Consider the following 27,063-nt stretch of genomic DNA (forward strand, 5'->3'; position numbering starts at 1 on the left):
AGCCTACAGTACAGATGGAAGGCTCAACCTGCCTCCTCCTGGTCCTCCTCTTTATGCTTCAAAGAACAGTCCCCTCCAGGAAATCTCTCACAAGTCTTCTGTAGGCACCTGCTTCTTGATGGATTCAAATCGACACAGAAGCTCATGTTTATGGATCAATATACTTTCTTTGAAACCACACCCAAACTAACAGCAGTGTAAGATGTACAAGAGAACTTGGTTCACCTTATAAATCAAGAATTTTGAGTCCTACAATAGCTCCAAAGGATTAAAAGGTAGATGGTTGATGTCTTTATCAGCTTTGAGAAAAACACGATGAAATATTTAAAATATCCAAGAAAGCATAAAAAAATAATAGAATGTACACACAGCTGAAGAAACCTTATCAAGAGTTAAAAAATCTCCCGTGTATCCCACCCTGATTGAATCCTGCTCTCACTTTCCAGATTTTGATATTTATCATCGCTGCTGTATTTTAAATATTTTTACTACAAGTATTCTTAACATATTTTTTCCTTTGGATTTTTAATCTCTTTTAAACATAATTTCCTAAAAATTAGTTTTGTACGTATTCATAATACTAAGCTGATGATGGGTTTAAAAAAAAACCCCAATCTATGTCACACAGAGCTATTTATGATTACTGAGATTAAAAATAAATGATTTAGCAGAAATGGAACAAAGTCATTTTGCTGAGAAAAAGATATTTTATAATCTTGTCTGTAAGTTATTATTTATAAAAGTTATATAAATGTAGGCTAATCAACTATACAGTCTCTTGCAGTAATTATCCAAAGTAATATTAAAGGTAACAAGAGATGTTTGGTCTTAGATGTAAATTCAAATGTAGAGTGTCTAAAATAACAGGTCAAAGTGAAAGTATATCTGTAATGTCTAACAGCAAAAAATAAGTTAGTTTGTAAATTCTGTATTCTTCAATGAAGAAAGAAGATCAAGAATAACATGTTGGATAGTCTTATCAACCAGGTCACCTTTACAGGTAAGTTTTCAAGACAGCAAAAATGTGCAACAATTAAACTCTACACATATAACTAAAACATTTGTTGTTATAAGAGGGGCAGTACTTTTATTTATTAAGTTCACAAATCAACATGTAACAAATAATTATACATTAGTATTGGTAAGAATACCAAATATTATTTCACAACTGCCACTATGTGTTTCTTCTTCTCTGACACCATCTGCACAGATCCAGGCTTGCTATGTTTGATACGATTCAGTTCCCTAGAAATTAAACAAAATACACAAATTTTAAGTTTACGAGCAGTCACCCTAACCAAAGAAAACCTTCTCAGAAAAATTACAAGGCATTTTCTTTCACCAGAAACTACCCACTGAAAAAAAGTTTTCACGAGAGTAGGTAAGTAGCAGCTCTGGAGAAGGGAATGGCTACCCACTCCAGTATTCTGGCCTGGAGAATTCCATGGACTGTACGATCCATGGGGTCGCAAAGAGTCAGACACAACTGAGCGATTTTCACTTAGAAATCAACTTTTGTTAACTTATTGGCTTCTTCTCTTACTACATCAGTGTCCTTTACTAAGCTTAAAAACCTGCTGCAAGTTATTAAAATGTTTAAAATTGACTCAACTCCAACATCTATCCAACATAACAACAATTTGCATTGCCTAATTAAAAAAATTTTTTTCTTAGAATTTCTGTAATATATTACATGAATTCAAGGATTGCAAAGAGAAGAATATTCTACAGGGGAAATGATGGTGATGATCGAAATTCTGCTTCAGAGCCAAAATGCTAGATTCCAAATGTGGTGATGAAGCAAGCATATTAGATAAACTCTTATCTAACAAATATTCTTGCCAGTCTTTAAGCTAGAAAATACACATTACCTCTTAATTCCAGCTACATTGGAAATCTTTTACACTCTATTTACAATAGTTTATTTAGTATGAGTAGAGCCTTTTCTAATTTTGATATGTATGTCTTTGACATTGTTTGCCCTTTAAACATATTCCCAAAGACAGGTAATGAAAATTCTCACCATGTTAGATAACCAGAGCTTCCCCTTTTATCAGGAAAAAGCCCAGAGGAGTATTCAAAACCACCTCTGATGTACAACAACACATAAACTATTCCTTTGATGGGTACATGTTTTGTTTGGTTTTGGTGGAATGTGAGGGGAGAGTTAGAAAATGGTACTGAGAGAGATACAAATGCTCCAAAACATACTTTCGTCGACGAGCTTCTTTCATGATGCGCTGTTCCTGAATCTGGCTATAGATAGATTTTGGCAGATGTCGGTGACGAGAGATACGTTTTATATGAGGATGATGTTGAAATTTCTCCTTTAACTTCTGGTTATAATCTGTGGCTGCTTTTTCTCGTGATGTAAGCTGAAAAAAAAAAATTTTTATATTTTCACGAATGATGCGTTCTTTTTGCTTCAGTACAACAGACTTAGGAAGAAACGTTTCCCCAAAAAACTATCAACATTTATGACATGCAACCAAAATTACTAACGTAACTATACAGTTACATTAAACTGTACCCATTACAAGGATATGTTATTGATACCAGCTCTGCTATTTCCTTTTAGTCAGGGTGCCTACAATGTATTGATGGATGGATGCCACCAGGTGCAAATGAGCAGTGCCTAGGGAGTTAGGTTCTGTGGACCACTGAGTTGGTCCACGTAACACAGAAAAAGCACTTAATGAATCACTCAAAAAATTTTTCTGTAAAAATTATTGAAAAATAAACAAAAGTGATGACATAATAACCAGCCTTTGTCTAATAATTGTTAAGGATGACATGATTTAGAGGAATATTTAATGATGAACATAAACCTAGGCATAGTGTAGTACTTTAATAATCATTAAACCTAAAATAAATTTATCTTTAATTACTTATTTTCATATCTTACTTTTCCTTCCAGGGCTAAGCAGAAAACAAACCACACTCAACCTTTCCTTATTAAACTTACTATTTGCTTCAGATATAAACACCCTGTATCTTTCTTATAGAAAACATGAGACATTTAGAAAAACATTAAGAACAGAAATCAATCATAACTCACAACCCAGAGGTTGCTAGTCAACAGTAATATTTGTTATATTTTCATCAAATCTTTTTAAGTCTGAAGCTGTGTATTAAGTGTTTCACTGTGTCTTTGATATTAAAATATTGATACCCCACAGAGACTTGCAGCCTTTGATTTGCCTGATTACTATTCCTTTAACAGAATATGCATTCCAAGTTCTAAGCCTCTAGTCCCTACATCTTCTCTCCCTACCTCAAGGAAAATACAAAAAAACAAGAAGGCTCAAACGTGATCAACCGTTTGAATCAACAAAGGCCTCTGGGAGAGTTCCCTCGTGGTCCCGTGGTTAGGACGCAGCATGTGCACTGCTGGGGGTCCAGGTTCAACCCCTAGTCGGGGAACTAACAGCCCACAAGTCATGCAGTGTGGCCAACAGCAAAAACAAAAAAAAGAACTCTGAAGGTGCCTTTGACATGAAAAAAGCGAACCTCAATATGACCTTGTCTGTTTCGTAGCTAGCTTATTTCCTTTTATCACAACTAAAGCACTTGAAATAAATTCTCTTTATAATATAATGATATTCAATAACACTAGAAACACGCTGCATGATAATGAAAGAAAATAGGATCTCTTACCACACCCAACTTTTCAGAAGCATTAGCTTTCCATAGACGAATGTTCATTTCATCAGATCCAGACATAATGTACTTGCTGTCAGCAGTCCATTTTACACAGATAACATGCTGCATTCTCTTTGTGTGATAGACTTCCCTACAGAAGAGGAACTAAGTTAAAACATTTAGGAATCTGGTACAGATTTTCTTTAACCAACTACCTATTAAGTATCAGGGTAACATTTTTTGAGTCCTGGAAGAGTATAAAAGAGAAATTAAAATACATTTAAATGTATTTTTATTGAACCATACTGCTAAGATTCTATGCTAAGTGCTGCGGAACTTATAAAAAAGTCCTGCCCCCAGAGAAGTTATAATCCAGTAAGAAAAAATGAGTATAAACAAACCAAGCAAAACTAGATATCCAGAAAAGATCACAAAATAACTGTGGGCATGTAACACAAATAAAATACACTGGAGCTGGAGTAACAATAAGATCAACCACCACACTTCTTTGGGCTTCATTTCACTGGAAAAAAAAAAACTCAACAGCATTCAAAGAACACATCCTGATATGCTGATCCTAATGTCTGATTTCTGTTTTGGTCAAATTGTTGGAAAAGTTTAATTAATTAAAGTGAGAGTGGATGACTTACATATGTGAAAAGAAAGAGAGGACTATAGAAGTGATAAGTTGAGGGAAGGATCATTTAGTAAATGGTGATGTCAAATAGCCTACCTATTCGGAAAGGTGTGAAACATGCTAAGTGAATTCACAGAAGATACTATATTAGGAAGTGTGAAGCAGAGCATTAAAAAGCAAGTAAAAGACAAGGTCAGAAAAAATTAAAACATGAGACTCCTGGAAAAGTAAAACTTCCTTATCTGGATTAAATGATTCAAAATCCACACTACAAAGGAAATACGCTCAGCCAGTTCTGCACAGTGAAAGAAAACTCACATAGGATGATGAAATCAATAGATTTTGTTATCTATAAAAAGATTTCTGAAGTACACTCAGAAAAGTAGTCTATTACGCTATTTCTAACGGATACATTTTGAGCTCTTGAATGAACATAAACCATATGACACAATTCTAAAAGAGAGGATGGTCAGAACGAACATACTGTTAAAAGAAAAAGTAGATCAGACAGACTGCTTTTTCTTCTCTCAATGCTCTGCTTCTACAAGACGCAATTCTTACCACCTCTACCTATTTAAGATTCCCATTTCCCCATAGCAATATACTGAATTTAAATATCAGGAAATTCAATTAGGCTTTGGTAACCACTAAAAATAACGTGCATACATTACATCAGTTCATGTATTGATATTAGACCAGACAAATCCAGTGGACAGTTACTTGGCCAACTAAGAATCCTCCTTAATGTTTTGCTCCCAGATGATGCAGAAGGTGGCACCCCACATCACAACACCTGAGTGTGAGTCCCATCATATACACAAAACCAGTGTATGTTAGTCACTCAGTCGTGTCAGACTCATTGCGACCCCACGGACTGGAGCCCACCAGGCTTCTCTGTCCACCAAATAACCTTTCGAAAAAGATACACGATGATCTAGGCAGGGGAAAAAAAGTCAAACAGAAACAAATGTTTACTGGTAGTCACATACCTGCTTCTACTTTTGTCCACAGGAAAGATTCGAATAGATTTATCAAAACTGGCTGACACAAACTCTCTCCCAGTGGGAGAGTAATCCACATCAAGCACTGCAGACACATGATCCATATGTACCATTACAGGAGTATCCAGGGCACGCATATCAAAAGTATACAAGCTGTAAAAGAGTTTTTAATTATTTGATACAAGTTTCTGCTAAAAGATGCACATGCAGTACTGAGAGACATTAGCGAATTTGAGAGGGCTAATAAATAAAGCACATCTAAACAAACAGCTCAATTCTTCACACAGCAGATAAGTGATAGGGAAAAATATCAACAGTTTTATTATTCCTTAAGATTATATACTTACACACTTTAATCCTTACAAACAGAAATCTCATTGTAGAAAATGTGCAAACTCCAAGACCATGAAGAGTACAAAACCTGCATTTAATTTCACTACCCAGAGAAAGTCAGCACGGTGTAAATGATTCTTTTAACCCTGCTATTTGATTATGTGCCTTTTAATACAATTAAGATATTACTGTATAAAGCTCTATACTGATATTTCATGTAGCATATTATGAGCATTTATTAATCTCTGAACATATTTTAATGTTTTCATATGTAAATGAGTTAAAATAATTAATAATCTGTTTAAATTTATATTTAAATCTATTTGTTAGTGAAGTTTCCAATGTTTTATTATAACTTTTGATATTTAATGGGACAGATTCCTGCAATTAGAATTATTAAGTTCAAAGGCATGAGCATTTTTAAGGTTTTTGAGTTGATAAATCACTTCCAATGAAATCACACTAATTTATACTCCATCAGTGATACATGAGAGCAAGCACAGCTTTTCAAAGGGTGCACTAAAATTAGAAAACTATACTTCGTACACAATTAGCAAGAACAATGACTTCACGATTTTTGAGGTTTAGAATTTTTAAATTGACAGCTAGAAGAACAGTGCTTAAAATGTACCAACATAAATGATGGACAGTAGTGATACAGAATTACTGTAACCAAGTTCCTAACATCAAAATACTTCCAGATGCAAATATTAGCAAGGGGAAAAGTTTAAGGAGAAACAAGATATCCACAAAATTTTAAACGATCTCCCCACAGATACGTATTAATCACAGAAGAAGAAAATAGTAACTTCAGTGGGGAAAGCTGGTAGACACCACCTTAACTAAGTGATGAAGGTTAACATTACTAGTAATAAGATGTACTGACATTATGTACTCCTGATTTGATGCACCAAGAAGGGGATATCAATTTTGTGGTATTCTTGCCAAAGATGCATAATCTCAATGAAATAATGAGAAAACACCAGTTAACCCAAGTTAAGGGCAGTCTACAATATAACTGACAAGTCAGTCCTTCTCAAAAGTACTAAGGTCATAACAGAAAAGGGAAGACTGAGAAAGTCAGTGAGCAGACTGAGATATGGTAATCAAATGCGAATACAATGTAGGATCCTGCATTGGATCCTAGAACAGTAAAAGAACACTAGTGGAAAGACAGGTGATGGAATAAAGTCTACAGTTTACAATATTGTACCAATGTTAATTTCTTGGTTTTGCTAATTGAACTGTGGTGACCTAAGACATTAACATTTGGGGAAATTGTCTTACAGGTACCTTTTTTGTAACTTTTCAGTATGTCTAAGATTACTTCAAAACAAAAATTAAAAAAAAAAACTTAGTAGAGATTATTTTCTAATACCATTATTAGAAAAAGTCACTGATGCTAAAGTTAACAATTTTCAAATAACCATGAAATTCTCATCAAGAGATGAGTCATTGCTTTCTTTTATGATCTTCAAACATAACACAGGATTGTCAATCAAGGTCATACTGATCACTGAGGTTAAATTTCTGAGCTGACAACTGCTGTATATTCCCTATCTACAGCAGTGGTTTTCAACCAGGCTTGTTTTTAGCAAATTTTTTTTTTTTTTTTTTTTTTTTTTAGTAAATTCTGTTTTAATTTCTACATGAGAAAAAGGTTAAGAACTTGTTAGAATTCCAAGCAAATCAACCCACCTGGATGCAAAATATTTTTGTAAACAAAGTTTCAAGTCACAGTATTCTTCAGGGATACTACAGTTCAACCCTATTACCTGATGAAACTATGGTATAGACTAGTTCACATGACTTGTCTATATTTTTACAATAGTTACTGGTTGGGTCTAGACTTGAATTTGGATTTCTAAATCGCCACAGGATTATTTAAAGGCCAAGAAAAGAAATAAAATGATGAAGTGATTTTACATAGCAAAATCACTTTCAAGTAAGAGCAATTACGGTACTCTAACAGTCACTTCTTATAAGTGATGTACTCTTTGTTTCAGCTTCCATATATAATTATTTCCAAGGCAAAAATTGAGAAATTCTAAAGATACTCTCTATTTTTCCCAAATAGCTAATTTAGAAATGTTAATAAGATTGGTCAGCTGGACTTTTTTTTTATTGCTTTTAACTGGAACAAGGGCATTTAATTTCAAACATTAATCAAGGCTAAAAGAACTTCAATTAAGTAGTTTGAGTTGATGAGAGCTGTACAGAAAAGTCATAAATGATGCTTTTAGTTTAATATCACTAAAGCATCATGTAATAAATCCTATTTCTGAGCTAACTTATGCTTTCTTAACTAACAGTAGTGGAAAGAACAAAGAATTTAAATACAGAAGATCTAAAGTTCAAGCCAATGACAAATTTCCACCTTCTGCAAAAAAACACCTATTAAGAAGCCATCATATGCAAAGCACTACAATAAATGCTTGGATAAGAAAATATGAGTAAGATATTCTTCCCTCATTAGGAGATTAAACTCCCTACATCAATACCTTCATCTATAAGAAGGGGATAACATAGATGTCTTATTCATCTTATAGGGATATTGAAAAGATAAAGTGAGCTAATGTCAAATGCTTCAGCAAGTTTTAAAGCAGTATATAAGACATCATAAAATTCCATCCAGGTCAAGAACATAAGCTGCTAAGTTACTCCTTTACAAAGAGTCACAGATAAATGTATCTGTAAATATTAGTAAAGACTGAAACTTCAGTTTTTCCTTTTGTCTTACTGAAGTAACAGTGGTGGCTGATAACATGACAACATGGATAACAATCACCTGCTTACACATTTTGCAGGCATTTTTAGGTTCTTAAAACACGTATGATTCAGTCATTATTTACTGACATATGGTTAATGTCAGGGATTAGCCAGCTTTTTCTGTAAAGGGCAGAATAATCAACATTTTTGACTTTGTGGGTCATACGGGCTCTGTTGCAGCTACTCAACTCAGGCATTATGGACAAAAGCAGCCATATTCCATACATAAATGTGTCTACGGATGACCTAGAGATTGTCGTACTGAGTGAAGTGAGTCAGAAAAAGAGAAATGTTCTACTGTATAGCATATGGAAGTCTGCTGAATGTCATGTGGCAGCTTGGATGGGAGGGGAGTTTGGGGGAGCATGGATGCATGAAGATGTATGGCTGAGTCCCTTTGCTGTTCATCTGAAACTATCAGAACACTGCCAATCAGCTATACGCCAATACAAAAAAGTGAAAAATAAATAAATGTGACTATATTCCAATAAAACTTTACAGGGACAGGTAGCAGACAGCATTGAGTCCATAGATCAAATTTTATTGTCCCTGATCCATATCATTTTGAAAACTAAGAATACTTTTTAAGAAGCACCTCTCTATTTTGGGAAATCTTTTTTTTTTTTTAAGAAAACAAATGATAATTTTCTAATGTGTATGAAGGAATACTACCTAGGAAAATATATTTCATTAATAAGATATACGATTGAGTCACTTCTCATAGAAATTAAGTTATAAGAAAAGGGAAACTTACTTGTAATCCTCGTTTGCTGCAGTAAAAATGAATGCTTCCATAGGGTTCCAGCAAATTGTATTTGTTCTCATATCTAGGATGACCTGAGAAACATACACTGACCCATTACTATGAAATTAAGTCCCTCTAAAATGGATAAATCCCTACTTCATTTCCTTTTCTTCATTTTTTTGAGTTAAACAAATACTTCAGTAAACACCTACCATGAGAACAGTATCTGGCTCAGAGCAATAGGAAAAGAAAATCAATAATTCGCTTCCTGAACACACAGGCAGAGTGCTAAATACTGAAAAATATAAAAATGCTTAATAAATGGTCCCTTAACCTCAATAAAGCTTATAGTGTAGTTGGGAAGATGAGACATATGTAACAAAAGGTCAACCCCAAAGTAGTAAAGTACTATTACTAACAACTGAGAAGGTAGGGTTGAAAGGGGCAGAAACAACTATTTATTAAACTAGTCCTTTGGTGCAGGGGTGGAATCAATTAGGAGATGGAGACTGACATATGTACTCACTACCATGTGTAAGACAGCCAGCTAGTGGGAACGCCTGCTGCACAGAGCAGGGAGCTCAGCTTGGTGCTCTGTAATGACCTGGGTGGGTGGGATGCAAGGAATTTGGATGGAGGTCCAAGACGGAGGGGATATCTGTTTACATTCAGCTGATTCACTTGTATAGCAGAAACCATCACAACATTGTAAAGCAACTATACCCCAATAAAAAAGACAAAAACCAAATAAACAAAAAACTAGCACTTCCATGTTAACATTCTGCTAAACGCTTAATGTTTTATTCTTACCACTGGGCTGTAAGGCAGTTATTAATATCACCATTTCACAGAAGAAACACAGATTAAGTTACCTGCTTAAAGTCTTAACACCAAAGTTCACACATGTTATTCCCACCATATGACATGGATGAAGTTTGGAAAGATTATTCTACTTATCTAGCTCAAATGTCAATCAATATGTTCTACTTCTAATATTTCTGAATTTATTATGTTATTAAAATGATTTGGTAACAACAAAAATATTACAAGCATCTCTGTTACATGTGGCACAGAGATGTCTGATAACAGACCTGAAGTCCATTAACAATGTATAGCTCTTCCGGTACTCTCTCAATTCCAGCACTTGCAATCAACCATATGCTCGTTTACTTATAATGGCACTCCTCTCTTTACTAATAATATTTCCTTCCTCTTCATAATCAGCTTAAGGTTTCATTAACTGTGATATCTAAGTCCTGGAATGACTGCTTCAGAACTGCTGGGAAATCTGACACCTTGAACAGGATAGTGCCTGTCTACATAAAATGTCAAACTGGTACCCACTGGTGTGTAACTAAACAAATAAAGGTGATTATGTGAATTAGTTATAAAACTTTCTGGAATAAAATACCATGTGTGTCACTATGATAATCACAGGGCCTGACTAATAGGATGCAACACTTAAGAACTTTCCATTCAGTGAGTACAAACTAGGTGTCTAAAATATTCTGGCAGTATGGAAAACAGAAGACTAGAATAGAGTACCTCATGGAAATTTATGGGTCTCTAAAAAGCAACAGGGAATAGAGGGAATGCCATTATGACCACTTTGGGTTCTAAGAACACCTCTATTAAAAAGAATTTTTTTTTTATTCTGAAAAAACATTTGCTCTGTATTTTCAGTCACTCAATTCACAAAAGGATGCATTAACAACTGTATAAATTAAAAGACAAATTGAAACTCACCTTTTTCAGAGGAGTAGCTTGTCTCATATCATATAGTACTATATTCCTGTCAGAAGCACAACTTCCCAAGAGAAATGTCTAAAAATAAGTGTAACAATTATCAGTTAAAAGCCAGGTTTGGCAGCAAACCATGTCCATTCCTGAACAAATGATTTAATTACCTTTAAGATACAAAGTTGTAACACTAAAGTCCATTGTAAGAGGGTACAACAAATCACTCATAACCTTGGCAACCAAAGCCCAAGATTTTCATGATTAAATCCCCATGCGTGTATTTTAGATGTCTGAGATGATACTGTAGGTATTCTGCATTCTATTTTATAATAATATATTTTACTTACCCCTTCTTCACTTAGACCTGCTTCCTGTGCTTCCATATTGTAAATAACACTTCAGTAAACATTTGGATACATTTAGATCTTCTTTTCCTAAGGGTAAGATTTTAGTAGTGGCATCACTCTAATCAAAAAGTATGAATAATTTTATGGTTTATGCTATTTAGAGGTAATGGTTTTTCCAGAGAGTTATAGCAGTAAGCATCGCAATGTGGAAATATATTAATTTTACTACACTGGGTAGCAATATTAAGTATCATTTTAAAATGTTATATCTATGGTAGTATTTCCTAAATATACAGTCATCCCTTGGTACCTGTGGGTGACTGGGTACAGGATACCAAAATCCAAGGATTCTCAAGTCCCTAACACTCGGCCTTCTATAACCACAGAGGCAGAACCCGTGGATTTGGAGGGGCGACTGTATAAATTATTGCTTTATTAACAGTTAGACATTTCCTCATGGTTATTAACTCTGTATAAACTAGGCCTGTCCTTTGTCCAACTGTGGTTTCAAGATGTTTCAAGTATTTATTTGTAAATCAGTTATAAATGTGTCAAGTGGTTAAATGATTCTTGGTATTAAGTGAAAATAAGCTCTCCGCCTACCAATGGAATCCCAAACCCCACCCCTGGTAGCACCGTTCCTCCTCACCCATCGTTCCTGATATAACTCCTGTCTTCTGCTTATAGTATCCCCACCACAAGCATAAAAGGAACCAGAAGAGTTATTTACTAAACTTCTGTAGAGCCTGCTACATTTGTGTATACAGTTCAAGTAAAGCTCATAAAGCCAATGCTACCATCAGGATCTCAGCTCTTTCCCAAAACTCTTTTTAAACTGCTTCCTCTCTGAGCTTTTTCCCTACTGAATGACTCCTCTCAACCTTTCTTAGTTTCTCGTTATTTCACTCTAAGGTCTGACCAGGTACTGTTTTCAAAAAATAAAGACTTGAATTTGAGCAAAGCAAAAAATTCTACCAAGAAGGAAAGCTGATTTTAATGCTGTAAAATGTAGCAATTCTCAGAATAAACTTTTGGCTTTATCAGAATCCTCAGCTTCAATATTTTAACAGAAAATTAATTAGTGATGATTAGAGGAGACAATTACACTCCATTTGTTCACAGCAACATGCCCTCCCCATGAAGTCTAATACAGGGTCAGGGGAAGAGACATGCACACCATTTGATTTTGACACCAAGTCAAGGTCATAAGGATAATAAAACACACATACACACACAGCTGAACAAATAAGTGTTTTTATACAGGCTAATTTGAGAAACGTGGTTGCTAGGTCATCACTAATCATTAATTATGATTTTAGGATTGGCCATCAGCTCTACTAACACAGGTGTTGACCAAAACAGAGAAACAAAAGATCTCATTTACCCATTAGGGAAGCAGAAATCAGTATCTGTTCCTCCTGTTTTTGTTTTTTTTTTTTAAACAGCCTAACACCACCATCTTAAACTTGGGTAGCACCTTTTAAAAATATTCACATATATTATCACATTTGACACTTGCAACAAACCTAAGAAGTACACTGGAAGACACAATTAATCTCATTTTAAAAATAGACAAATACAGAGAAAAATTATGACTTGTGAAAGGTCAACGCAAAGGCATACTGGCAGGAAATGTAGTTCGAGCCTAGGTCCACAGCAAGGTAAGACGTTAAATTTTCTCACAAGTCACTCGTGTTTGTAGCCTGCTTCTGCCCAGTGTCACTGTGGCCTGGTCTACAAGGCTCACTTCGACAATCAAGGGGAACCCAGGGAAGGGAGATGGAGGATGGAGCGAGGAAGATACAGACAAAACAGACAGATATTCTGTCCCAGCGATTGGCAAACGTTTTCTGTAAAGGGCGATAGGGGACATAGTTTAGGCTTTGTGGGGCCATATGGTTTCTGCAGTTTATTCAACTCTACTTTGTAGTGCAAACTCAGTTACAAATAATACATGAGCAAAAGGGCACAGCTGTGTTCCAGGAAAAAACTTAAAAATAAAAACCAGAAACGGGCAGTGGCCTCACAGACTATATCTTGCTAACCCCTGCTCTAACCCTGCAGCCTCTCCCAGAAGTGTGTTTACTGGTGTGGGCTGAAGGAAGGGGGTATCCTCTGACTGATTTCTCAGCAGGACTTCAAAGCCAAGTTCACATTACGCTACCGCATCTCACTCTTTTTTAAGAATACTTTTATTGTTATAATTTTGTTTATTTTTGGCTGCGCTGGGTCTTCTTTGTTGTGCAGGGTTTTCTCTGGTTGTGGTGAGCAGGGGCTTTTCACTGCGGAGGCGTCTCTTGTGAGCACAGGCTCTAGGGCACATGGGCTTCAGGAGCTGAGGCTCCCAGCCTCTAGAGCACAGACTCAATGGTTACTTTCTGGCATGTGGGATCTTCCTGGATCAGGGATTGAACCCATGTCTCCTGCACTGGCAGGTGGATTCTTTACCACTGAGCCACCAAGGAAGCCCCTCACTCAGTCTTATACCCTGCTACTTTGACCCAAACTTTTATTCTTCCTTTTGTCAATTACAGTCTCTTAAATGCAAAACTTGAAGATGAGAATTTTCTCTGGTACCATCTAACAAGATAATCTCCTGATAACTTCTAAAACCAGCTAATACAAGGTGATTTCCTTTTCTTCCTTCAGGAAAAGGCATGTTGACTGAGTCTTCTGGACAGTGAGTTTATCAGTTATTATGCATTCAGAAAAAGCTCAGGGAAAGGCCTGGAGTCCAGGAGCTGGCTTAGCCTTCAGGGCAACCTCTGTTACCAAGTTTGGACCTAAATAAACAGTAAGCAGGCTAATCTCTAACTCTTCCCTTAGATCTGGAAAGAATTAGGAATCACAATTTAGTTTTGTGAGCAAAGAAAAACAGAATTATAACTAATTATCATGTAGTAGAAAGATAACCATGCATATTATTTGGAAGCACTGATGTCCTTGTAATGTACAAATAATTAAAGAAAACAATGCTCAACACTTCTGACCTCCAACAGAGTTAATAATAATTAACTTTTTTTTTAAAGGTAATCTGTGGAACATGGGGCTTCCCTTGTGGCTCAGCTGGTAAAAAATCCGCCTCCAGTGTGGGAGACCTGGGTTCGATTCCTGGGTTGGGAAGATCCCCTGGAGAAGAGAAAGGCTACCTACTCCAGTATCTGTCCTGGAGAATTCCGTGGACTGTATAGTCATGTATAATCACGGGGTCGCAAAGAGTCGGACACGACTGAGTGACTTTCACTTTGTGGAACATCAGTGCTGAGGGTACAAATAAAACTGAAAGTTTCTTAAGATCGTATGTGCTTGAGATCTACCCCATGAGCACACGCATACACCGCCTCTAACAGGGCTGAACACTGGTGTCTGGGGCTAAACTGTGGACTAACGTGTCGAGATCTGACCAAAGAAAGTGGCACTCAGACACAATCCGGAACAATGACCAAACGGGAGAGCACCACTACAATTCAGAAAATTCTTGGATCACACATTCAAGTTTTTCCTGAATAGAGCTGAAATTATATGATAATAAAGAAACAATAAGCAGAACATATTTCAAAAAGGAGCATTACCTCAATTGGGTTAAATTTAACACTGCTTATACTGTCAAATCCCCAAGTCATTGAACATATAGGATTGGTTCTTTGTTCATCCCAAATGTCTACTTGCTGTCCACACGTGGCAAAAACAGCTTCTCTCCAGTGATGATCAATTCCTGTATATACTGTCTTTAAAAGCAGAGAGGTTGTTACAGATGAGTCTTTTCACTAGTACTTCAACTCTACAGAATAATATCTTAAAATATATTTCTCTACACTCTCATGTGCTTAAGAAAATCCCTGTTCACTAAGACATTTCTTTAAAGCCCTTACTTAAAGGAGAAAATTCTACCATAAGAAGTGATGTTCCTTATCACATATTCTGGGAATAAAGAAAAATGTTAACATGGGATGTATTTAATTAAGTGTGAATACACAGCACTGAAGTAATTTTTAAATCGTCACTGGGTATTGAAGGATCTTGGAATCAACTGATGAAACACAAAAGGCAATTTCTAAAAAACTTAATTCCACATTTAACATATGAAATACTGATTCCCAGGAAAGAAACACAGATACAAACAACTGCATCAAAATTTAGAGAGAGAAAATTAGCAAGCATGGATGCTAAGGTTGTTAAAAGCAATAAAATCTCATAAATTTGGTATTATTTACTTAAAATATGTGACTCATCTATTCAGGGCCAGATTAAAGTCTACCTTTGTACTAGACAGTAAAAAATATTTGGAAAGCAAATTATAGGCAACTATTTAGCCAATACTTTAAGCTTTTAAGAACTCTTATCAGCATCTGCAGATTTAGAATTATTTCTGTTCAAGTCTCTACAAACTTCTGCACAGTAAGAATTAACTCCCAGTACCACAGAGAAGGGGTAACACTAACTATTTCAAAAATCTTTGGAACTCCTAGCGATAAGACATTTTACAAGAATGAAATAAATTTTCTTTCAGGAATTACTAATTTTTTACCATCTACAAACTATTTCCATTTTATACTAATATACCACCTCCACATCCTTAAAGAACATTTAGATGGACCATTAGAATTCAGCAAAGTCCTGATCATGGGCCAAACCTCTCATTAAAAAAAAAAAAAATTTAGAACTTCTTGAAGCCTGAAGAGCAGAACCTAAATATATACTAAATACTAAAATGACAAAAAAATTTTAAAGATGAAATATTTAAAGATTAATTCTAATTTTAGAATTTCCCTTAGTATCAAAACATAAGGATTAAAAAGCATAGGTAGGGCAAATGATCCAAATTATTAAGCTATAACTTAAGTTATAACTAAACTATATCAAGTGAGTTGCAGAATGCTGTTAAATGTAAATAAGATTTATATAGAAAGCACACTATTAAATTTATTAATTTCCTAAAGAATACTTTCAAGTAAATGCTGAGCTTTGAGAAAGATCCATGATATAAATGAGAAGCTGAAGCTCTATTTTTTTCTGACCTTTTATCTTATAGATTTCCTCCCATGTTCTTGCTATAGGAAATGTTTCGCTGCCTCCTCAAAATAAAAATAGAAACAGAACCCTATTCCAACGAACACCAAAGAACTGTTCAAATTCTTTAACTGCAAAGACCCTTTGATTGCATTAACTATTGCTTAAAACAGGTAAAGTATAGCAGCCTAAAGTGTCTGATTTCTGATACCTTTTTATGAAATTGAAATTATGAAATAACTGTAGGTAAAAGAGAAGAATTCTAGTAGCGCAAGCGTGGGTCAATTTATTTTTGTACCTTTCCTAATATTGTATGCAATGGCTCCTCTTCCTCTCCACAGCTTGGTCCATCCATTTTCCACTGCTTCACAGTTTTGTCATCACCAACCTAGAAATATTTACAATGATAATGAAGAACAGTTATAAACGGTAAACTTGCCAACACATACATCAAATTATAAACATCTTTAGTTTAAAAAATAACATATACCACATTCTTCCAGTACTGTATTTATTGATTCATTTATGTCCCACCTTGTTAAAGATTTGTGATAAACATATAAAATGCATAAAATGTAAAATAAAATAGGATTAATAGAACAAAACAAGAGTAAGGGTAGAAATAATATTACATCATAAAGACAGTAAAAGTTGCATGTTGTAATAAGGATGACATTTCAAATTAGGAAGAAAAATGACTTACAATAAAACGGTACTGTGAGATCAGGTTAGTCACTTAAAAAGTAGAAACCAATGTGAAACCTGATATAAAAATATAATTCCAGATAACTTTAAATGCAAAACATGCAACATAATCCATAAAGATACTAGAGACAAGGCATTTTTATAATCTTGGCATGGGAAAAGTCTTTCTTTCTATGACTCAAAACTCCAGAAACTATCAATATTAAGGCAGAGGTTTTCAAACTGTAAAATGTAGACTTCTGAAGGATCCTAAGAATTTTTCAGGAGTCCATAAGGATAATATTATTTTTATAATGTTAGTATAGGCATGGCTTGCCTTTTCACTGGAGCTGACGGTTACAGAGATGGTGAAAGAAATGGTGGGCAGAACTGCTGGCACCTTAGCCCAAATGAAAGTTAAGGAAACAAACTACGGTAATTTAGACTTTGGGACATGGCAGGTATGTTCAAGATATCATGTAAACATCGATTTTACTACATTTTTTGGAATATGTTTCCTCACGTGAGGAAAACAAATGGGATCCCATCAAACTAAAAACCCTTTGCACAGCATAAAAAATCTATCAACAAAGTAAAAATACAAGATATCTGCAAACAATATATCCAATAACAGATTAATATCCAAAGTATACAAGAACTCATACAACTCAACATCAAAAAAACTCAAAAAATAGGCAGAGGCTCTGAATAAACAGTTTTTTCAAAGACACACAGATGCCCAACATTACTGTTCATCATGGAAATGCAAATCAAAACCACAACGAGGTATCACCTTATACCTGTCAGAATGGAGAATGGTTATTATTGAGAGTCAGTTCCTAGGTAGGTTGATAAGAAGTACAGGGTCCCCAAGGAGGAGGAAGGGGTCCAGAGTCCTTTAGGAAGAGAAAGGGGTCTGGGAATCTCAAGAAGGAGAAAAGGACAAATGTTTTTTCCCTACATTGCTTTGTCTTAGTCAATATAACAATGTATCTTGCTCCAGGATATGTTTCTCCTTCTTAAGAATCTTCTGACTAATCCTGTCTTCTTGAAATCTATATTAAGGGAGTGGGTCTGGTGACATCTTTCTGTTAGTTCTAATCTTGTTAATTTAAGATGTATGTTGTGGGAGGGGGGGTCTGGTAAAAGTATATAAGGCCTTGCATAGACTAGTGAGCGAGGGTGCTCTCCGGCCCCCTTCTGTGTCCATGTCAGAAGCTTTCTCTGTCCCTTTTTCACTTTAGTAAAACTCCGCTATACAAAAGTGATCAAGGCTTGAGTGATCAAGCCTGGTCCCTGGTCCTGAAGCTAAATCTTCTTTGGAGATCACAAGCCTGACATCGTTCATAGTAAGCTATCATTATCAAAGCCAACAAGTAACAAGTGTTGGTGAGGATGTGGAGATAAGGGAAGCTTTGTGCACTGCTGGTGGGTATAAACTGGTAGAGCCACTATGGAAAACAGTATGGAGGTTCCTCAAAAAATTAAAACTAGAACTACCGTATGATCCAGCAATTCAACTCCTATGTATTAACTGGAAGAAAACAAAAGCACTGACTAGAAAAAATATAAAGATATGTGCACCCCTATACTCACTGCAGCATCAGTAACAATAGCCAAGATAGGGAAGCAACCTAAGTGCTTAACAACAAATGAATGGATAAAGAAAATGTGTTCTATAAACATAATGGAATATTATTCAGCCTTAAAAAAAAGAATGAAATCTTACCATTTGAAAGAATACTGATGGACCTAGAGGGTATAACGCTAAGTGAAATAAGTCAGAAAAAGATAAACACTGTATGATTTCACTTACATGTGGACTCTAAAACACAAATGAATAAACATTACAAAACGCAAACAGAATTATCAATATAGAGAACAAATAGGTGGTTTCCAGCAGGGAGAGTAGTGGGGAGATGAGAGAAATAAGTGAGGGAGATTAGAAGGTATGAACTTCTAGCTGCAAAGTATGTGTACAAAGCAGAGTATATAGTCAAAAACTATGGACATCTATGTATGGTGACATATGGCAACTAGACTTATTGCGGTGATCATTCTGAAATGCACAGAAATATTATCACTATGTTGTGCACAAAGAACCAACCTAGTATTGTAGGTCAATTATACTTCTGAAACAAAAAAAAAACCTTACAGAAAAAAAGATGGCTATTTGTGATTACCATAGGTGTGGGGTTGGGGCAGTGGGTATTGGAAGAAGGCAGTCAAAGGTGTAGACATCTAGTTATGAGACAAACAAGTACTAGGGATGTAATGTACAATATGACAAACATAATTAACATGATTGTATGTAACATAGGAAAACTGTTGAGACTAAATCCTAAGAGTCCCTATCACAAGAAAAAAACTTTTTCTCTATTTCTTTAATTTTGTATCTATATGAAATGATGACTGTTCAGGAAGCTTACTGTGATAATCACTTCAGGATGGATATAACCACTGTGCTGTAAACTTTAAACTTCTGTAGTACTGTACGTCAGTTACACTGCAATAAAACAGTTCCTAATTCTAAAAATAAAAATGTTTTTAAACCTAACAACTACTTTCAGTTATTTTCACTCTCCAGAGTTGGCTCTATTATTGCTTATGCAGACTATTAAAACTGCCTCCAAACTGATCACTCACAGCTGTCAAATTAATCCTCTCAAAGCTCAACTCAGACTCTGTCATTTTCCTATTAAAAACTTTCAATGAACTTTCAATATTTGCACACCACAGCAGCATTATTCACAAAGGCCAAAAGGTAGAAATAACCAAAACATCCATTAATAGATGAGTGAATAAACAAAATGTGGTATATACATACAATGGAGCATTAGTTTTAAAAAGGAAAGAAATTCTGACACATGGTACAAAATGGATAAGCCTTAAGGACATTATATTAAGTGAAATTATCAGACACATAGGGACATACAGGGACAGAAAGCACAACAGTAATTACCAGGTAAATTACTCAAGGGTAGGAGGCAAGAGTGAGAGATGTGGAGTTACAGTGTTTAACAGTTACACCGTATCAGTTTGGAAGGTGAAAAAGTCCTGGAGATGGATAGTGGTGATGGTTTTACAATGATGTGAATGTACTTAATGCCACTGAAATGTACACTTAAAAATGGTAAGAATGGTAAACTTTATGTTAAGTATATTTTATCATACACAAAAATCCTTCAATGACTTATTGCTAACTGACAAAGGAAGTACAAATGACTCATCTTGTTTTAATCCCACTTCTAACTGTTCTATAGAATATTAGTTCAGTAATACGTATTTGGGCTTCCCAGGTGACACTAACGGTAAAGAGCCCGCCTGCCAATGCAGGAGACCTAAGAGACGTGAGTTCAGTCCCTGGGTTGGGAAGGTCCCCTGGAGGAGGGAATGGCAACCCACTCCACTATTGCTGCCTGGAGAATTCCATGGACAGAGGAACCTGGCTGGCTACAGCCCTTTGGGTTGAAAACAGTCAGAAATGACTGAAATGACTTAGCACACCCACATGTAATATGTAATTAGGTATAAAAAAAATTTTAAGTATGGGAAAGGCGGGATTACATAAAGAAAACCAAGACTTACCTGAGTTTTAATGTTATTTTGCATTGTGAAAATCAGAAAGGGCCTTGGATCACATAAATGAACTCAGAAAATATTCAATTAGATTAGTTCTACACGTGTTGAAAAGTTAATGACTTAACTGTACTATACTTACAGTAAAAAAAGATGTCCCACAAAAGCGAGTACATATTCCTCGTACAAAACCTTCATGTGCTTGTATCGTACGAATACATTTTCGTTTGGTCAAGTTCCAAATTTTAACCTATAATAAAACATACTAGGAAATTTCAGTGAAGTATAAATAAAAAATGTTCAGGCACAGAAGTACTACATTCCAACAAAAATAAGTTCAACACCGAAAAGGCTGTAAATCACTCTACCAGATGGTTAAAAACAAAATCCTCTACATCAAAATAATGCAATGCTGAACTTTCCTGGTGGTCCAATGGTTGGGGTTCTGCCTACCAATGCAAAGGACACGGATTCAGTCCTAGTCAGGGAGGATCCCACATGGCACGGAGCAACTACCGAAGCCCACGCACCCTACAACCTATGCTCTGCAACAAGAGAAGCCACTGCAAGAAACCTCAGCACCGCAACTAAGAGTAGCCCCCTTCCCCACCCGTGGCAACTACAGAAAGCCCACACACAGCAACAAAGACCCAGTGTAGCCAAAGACAGAATAAATAAATAAATGAAATAAAATTTTTTTAAATTTCACAGAAGAATGTCTGTTGGGCACATTGGGAAAAAAGTATGCAATGTCTATGGATACGAACATCAACAAGCAGAAAACTGAATCTCTGAAATACTCTGTTGATTCTAGTGTAAAAGTGCTTTAAAGCTTTTCTTTTCTTGGCAGAGTGGGAAATAATTAAGTTGAATTGTTAATAATATGCTCTGTGAAAAAAACTCACAGCTAAATATCTGTATTGTAAACATGCCTTATTACTTACTGTCAAACAGCCAAAAGCAACTACATTTTTAATTTCTTAGGTTTAGATAAGAAACGACTGAAGTTACTGATTCAAAGAAAATTTAGTCTTAAGAATTAAAAGAAAACAGGACATAGAAAAATGAAATCAAACCAAATAAAACCCACAGTAACTCACAATTAAAGGAAGAATATTTGCAACATCACCATTTTCAGTTTAAAATGTCAGTATTTAGTGATACTTGCCTCTCCATCACATGCCCCAGAAAGGACAGTAGCCAGGCTCTTTGGATTCTTTGCCAAGCAATTGACTCCATCTCGGTGACCATCCAGGGAGGCAAGGAATGGTTTTGCAAATACCCGTTCCAGTTTGGTAGCATTTAAAGCTCTTATATATTCTCGTGGGACCTCAAAAGGATGTAAGGTAGGATCATAGTTTCTTGGAACTGAAATAAGAATGATTCCTCTTAATAAAATAATTCACATTTAATACCTCCTGTGGTATTCCTTGGCTAATCATTCAATATATTATTCAATAAGCCTTTATTAGGGACACTGACTATGCTGAGGACTAAAACTAAAAACACTGAAGACCTTTTGTCCAGAACCTTTCCAAAATGACCAGAAAGTGATAGAACACATACATCTTGCAAAATAACTAGACTCTATACATACACACACACACAACTTTTCCTTTTCTATGTCCTACTACGCTCTTCAACTGGGTTATAAGCCTTCATCTGCAGGGCTTCCGCTACATTCTTCATTACATCTCTTATACCCAGCACAAAACAAGTGCATCATAAACGTTTGCTCAACTGACCTCTTAAGCTCCTTACTGGGTGTGTGTATGCATGCTAAGTTGCTTAAGTCGTGTCTGACTCTGTGCAACCCATTGAACATAGCCCACCAGGCTCCTCTGTCCATGGGAATCCCTAGGCAGGGGATCCTCCTGATCCAGGGATCGAACCCATATATCCTGCATCTCCTGCACTGGCAGATGGGTTCTTCATCACTAACGCCATCTGGGAAGCCCCCTTACTGGGCAGGGAACACTAATAATCTCCAGTGCTGATCACTGTACAATGTTGTGATATGATGATTATACTATTTATTGAGCACTTTCAATGTTTGATTTTGTGTGTGCATGTTAGTCGCTCAGTTGGGTCCAACTCTTTGCGACCCCATGGACTGCAGCCTGTCAGGCTCCTCTGCTCATGGAATTCTCCAGGCAAGAATGCTGGAGTGGGTTGCCATTCCCTTCTCCAGGGGACCTTCCTGGAGGAACTGAACATGGGTCTCCCACACTGCGGGCAGATTCTTTCCCAGATTCAGATGGGAAGCCCATCTGAACCCTACACATCCTTTAAAAACAATTCAGCTTAAATCTTGTATCTTCTATAAATTTTTCCAAATACCCATAATTATGCCCACCTCTAAATTCAATTCAGTCAACAAGAAACATTCAACAAAGATATACGGAACACCTCCCATATACCATAAGCACTCAGGACATCAGAGCAAACAAACTCACCGTACATATTTATGTATGTTGTTCTTATACATTTGTATGTTATCAGCTATGTTACCAACAGAGTTTTAAAAATACAGATTCCCTGATGCCCACACCCCGGATCTATGAGTCAGAATACTCAAATAAGTATTTGAATACTGCACAAAATTTACAAAGACCACTTAAACGAAAAAAATCTATGACCAACCAGTTACCCATTCCTTCATTCAGACATTAATAAAGCAACTACTAGGTGCCAGGTGCTCTCTAAACACAGGGGACATAGAAACAAACACAACTGGGCCACTCTCTGCAAGCTCAATCTGATTAAAAAAAAAGACTGATAGTCACAAAAATAATGAGACAATGTAATAAGCACTCTAATATTAGTATAAAAATATGAAACAGAAGCATAGGAGGGTGCCTACATGCGTACAGGATGGGGGGAAATCTGCAGGGGACAGAAACTGGGTAGAGGTGTGTGCCATCGCATTCCTGAAAGGCACACAGACTAACGAGAGTACATGTACACTAGCTGTAGAAAAAGTAGTCACCCATGAAAGGAGAGAGGAAGATGGGACCAAGTTTAAGGAGTAGGGATGATGTCAAGTCCGAGTCACATAATCTACTTTACATTTTAAGAACACTGCTGTTTTGATATTTAACCTGTAAACATCTTGTGAGCAGAGACCATTTAGTTAGCATTGCTCACGGTATATACTGATAAGCTGTATGACTCAATCATATGGAAATATTGTTCCAGCCTCCCCTTCTATGGCTCACCCCTAACTCAAACTGCGAAGACATGGCCCTTTTCTTATGCCGTAAGTTTATTCCTGCCTTAAGGCCTTTGCACCTGTTATTCACTTCACACATGGTTGGTCACTTAGCTGTAATTCATTAAGTAGTCAGCAGGTTAATGGGGGAACAGACCAGTACAGACAAAACCCATTAATTTCATTTTAGTCATTCCCCCACTAAAATTCCCCACAAGAGTTTTTAAGAGAAAACTGACGGCGTTGTCACCTTTGTCTGTTCCCACATCCCAAAATACGTAACTTTAGCAAAGTTGTCGAAAGTTAGAGTAACAAGGAGAGGTTTAAAAAAGTTTGCTTAATTGTTAATTCCTTCACAATCCACGAGTTTGGCTCATTCAAGTCCACGTTCCCCCCAACGGGACCCTGAGAACAATCAGAGAGCAGCAGCTGAAAGCGGTGTAGACGGAATCATTTCCCCATATAAGTAACTGTCACTGACCACTAGACAAAAGTTATGAGGAAAGAGATTTGAAGACAAGTGTTCTGCTACCCAGAACCAGAAGCGCTTTATAAACCAAGAGCCCTAGCGAAAGAAAACAGGTAAACAACGAGAGTGAAACACCAGTCTACCCTCCCCAACCAGCTTTACTCGGTGGAGCCGAGGCTGGATCCAAGGCTGGCGGACTCCCAACTAACTTGTCTCACCTCGGTGTAAGTCCAATTTGGTTTCGCGGACATAGTGGTCGGGGTTCCGACTCAGCATCTTCACCTTCATCTTGCTGCCAGTTCACCGGGATCTCACGACCCTCTCCCTCCCAGCCCCAGTTACCGCCGCCGCAGACGCCGTCTCCACCAACACATGCCACTTCCGCTTTTTCCCGACTACTTCCTGTCATGTGACTTCCGCGGAGCGGAAACCGGCTTCAGGTGGGCTCTGCGGCGCTCCGTACTCGCGCGGACAAAGGTTGGCCGGGGGCGGTGCTTCATCTGTGTTCGCAGATCCACGCAGTTCAGCCTAAACCCAGCCGCGGAGGTGGGCGAGGCGGGGCGGGGCCTTGGCGGAGGCGCCCCGCCCCGCTGCCCACTCTCCCTCGGCCGCTTGACTTGCGGCAGCGCCGCTCTAGTCAGTCACTCGTGCGCCTAGGTCTCTCGGCTTCACCCTCGCCTCCGCGAGTGGGACTCCACTTGCGGGTGCCGGAAGTGGGCTCGTGCCCTGCGGTTTCTGCTCCAGCGCGGCGACCGTCGCCACGGTGGCGGCCACTGCATCTCGTCCCACGCCCGCGGTATCAGCGGACCCTGAGCCCATGACAGGCCAGGGCCAGTCGGCGTCCGGCTGGTCGGCGTGGAGCAGCACAATATTCCGCCACGTCCACTACGAGAATCTGGTGGCGGGCGTGACCGGCGGGGTCCTTTCCAACCTCGCGCTGCACCCGCTTGACCTCGTGAAGATCCGCTTCGCCGGTAAGAGACCAGTCAGACCCTGGGCTTCTCCTTACTGTCACCCCGAACCGAGTGATAAAGACGCAGAGGGACGGCTTCGTCCTCACCTGCCTCTTGCGTACTGCAGGCGAGGCGAGAGCTTAAGAAGAATGCTTTTTGCCCGGGCTCCCGTGGGACCAGATTTGAGGAAAGGGAGTCTGGTTTAAGTGGTCTGGCTGCCGGCGTCCCCTTTTCCCCGATACTGAGGAATGAGCAGAATGGATGTCAAAGTCTGAGAAAGGTCCTCATTGGTATAGAACGTGGAACTCAAAAGCCTGCTTTATAAAATAAGAAAGGGTTGATCACATTTCAGGGCTTAAACCTCACACGTGCAAATTGTTCTCCCTTGGAGATACAAGTACCCGCCACCCCCCACCCCAACCCCCAGCTTTTCGAAAGTTCTGTTCACACCACCTGGCTTTTAGGAAAGGCTTTCATTAGTAAGCCTTTTTCCGCTCACCCCCAAATCGCAAAGAATCGAAGAGGATTTTCGCCATTACAAAAAGAAGGCGAAAATCGAGAATAGAAAGTTCAGCGTTTGTTTTGCACCAAGCCTTTGAGAGGCAGCGTGCACCACCAGCTCCTTTCCCGGAAACTACATTCAACATCTCAGCGTCAATCAGTCATAGCTTTGAACTGTTTCTGTGAGCATCTGTGCTTTATCTGGATTTATTTCGTGCATCCTTTAGCAAAGTGCGTGTTAAGGTAATTGCTTCTTCACGTTATGCACTTTTGGCCTATATTAAAGCTTTCATGCTTTACTTTAGCATCGCCAGGAAACCTGTACTTGGAAATCTTAGAATAGACACGTGTTTGCCCTCTGGGCTGAGAGGGAAATCCTGGAGTAGGGAGTAATCACATTGTTAGGAATGGGGTTGGTACAAAATTCTCTTGAAAGTTTGTTGTTGTCGTGTGTAGTATGGTGCGGGTCCTTGTGAAGGAATAAGTAGCTAGAATCCAAACAGTACAGGTTTTTATTTAGCTTTATTGAATTAAGTGCACTTAGTGAATTAACTGCATGGAAATTAAGAAAATACTTGAAAAGTTAAACTCAACATAAAATTCTGAAAAAGATAGCTTCAAAAAATGTCTTTCATAACTTTATTTGGAAACTATTTTCTGGCATTTCAGTTCTTTAACTGAAAGTGGGGTCCAGCTGCTCTCGGCTCAAAAGCAAGTAAAGAGGCAAAGTTGATAACAAGGAAACTGCTTTATTTTGGAGGTTGGAACTGGGAGCAGGGGCACTCATATCCCAAGGCTGAATTCCCTCCCTGCAATTGACAATCAGTGGGAAAGGACGTTTATAGGCGGAGGAAGCGGGTTACAAGTGAAAACACAGGCAGCCGGACAATCATGTTGAAATTGGTCATGCAGCATAATCTTGATTGTTTTAAGTACAGCTAGTCTTCAGTTCCAGGGTCCATTTGTTCTCGTTTCTTTGAGGCCAGCTGTGGCAGCTAATGTCATGGCTACAGTTTTGGTCATCATGTAATTATCTTCTGCCACCAGATGGGCGTTTCAGTATCTATAAAACTGCTTAAAGGATATGGCTCAGAATATTATCTATAGCCCTTGAAGAGGAATGAAAGGTCCTTGACTTTGCTTAATGATAAACCATTAGTATTTGGTCCTGTTTTCCTTTGCTTCTGTATTTTCTCACTTTTCCCATTAAACTTATTTGACTAAAGGTTTTCTACAGACAGAAGGCTGGTGGAGGATGGAGTTGGAGGAAGGGAAGGGCTAGACAGTCCTGCTCTGTTTAACCACTACAGGTTAAGGTCTACCTTGAGAATTAGATCAGCAGAAGTGGTTTATCTCAAAGAGTTAGGAGATTCTCTTCTGTTCATCTGTATCTTAGCCTTTTAACATTTGTATAGGATATAGAAGCACCTATATAAGGTTCT

General features: G+C 37.5%; 2 protein-coding genes across 6 annotated transcripts in view; one reads left to right on the top strand and one right to left on the bottom strand.

Moving 5' to 3' along the window:
- Positions 1 to 1,060: 1,060 nt before the first annotated feature.
- Positions 1,061 to 24,841, bottom strand: DCAF13 (DDB1 and CUL4 associated factor 13). 2 transcript variants are annotated; one of them, XM_069600411.1, is made up of 11 exons: positions 24,386 to 24,841; positions 21,656 to 21,855; positions 20,630 to 20,737; positions 16,523 to 16,612; positions 14,787 to 14,942; positions 10,874 to 10,951; positions 9,137 to 9,219; positions 5,269 to 5,433; positions 3,658 to 3,793; positions 2,212 to 2,375; positions 1,061 to 1,245 (listed from the first exon to the last, which is right to left on the bottom strand). In XM_069600411.1, exons 1-11 carry the CDS (start codon positions 24,453 to 24,455, stop codon positions 1,158 to 1,160), a joined length of 1,338 nt encoding a protein of 445 aa, XP_069456512.1. In that variant the 5' UTR covers positions 24,456 to 24,841; the 3' UTR covers positions 1,061 to 1,157. The 2 variants fall into 2 exon arrangements, with proteins under 2 accessions (XP_069456512.1, XP_069456513.1); XM_069600412.1 differs by lacking the exons at positions 20,630 to 20,737; positions 21,656 to 21,855 and having other exon boundaries at positions 24,386 to 24,571.
- Positions 24,569 to 27,063, top strand: part of SLC25A32 (solute carrier family 25 member 32) — a 43,181-nt gene continuing 40,686 nt past the window's right edge. For 2 of the 4 annotated variants that reach the window (XR_011259044.1, XM_069600414.1), the window contains exon 1: positions 24,579 to 25,141. Coding sequence is in view for 3 of the 4 variants with exons in the window: in XM_069600414.1 (XP_069456515.1) it covers positions 24,985 to 25,141 (157 nt within the window). In the remaining variant the exon portion in view is untranslated. Of the gene's footprint in view, positions 25,142 to 27,063 lie in introns of all 4 variants that reach the window. The other 2 variants (XM_069600413.1, XM_069600415.1) reach the window with 2 other exon arrangements.

This window comes from Ovis canadensis, chromosome 9 (genome assembly GCF_042477335.2).
Source record: "Ovis canadensis isolate MfBH-ARS-UI-01 breed Bighorn chromosome 9, ARS-UI_OviCan_v2, whole genome shotgun sequence".
Lineage (NCBI taxonomy): Eukaryota > Metazoa > Chordata > Mammalia > Artiodactyla > Bovidae > Ovis > Ovis canadensis.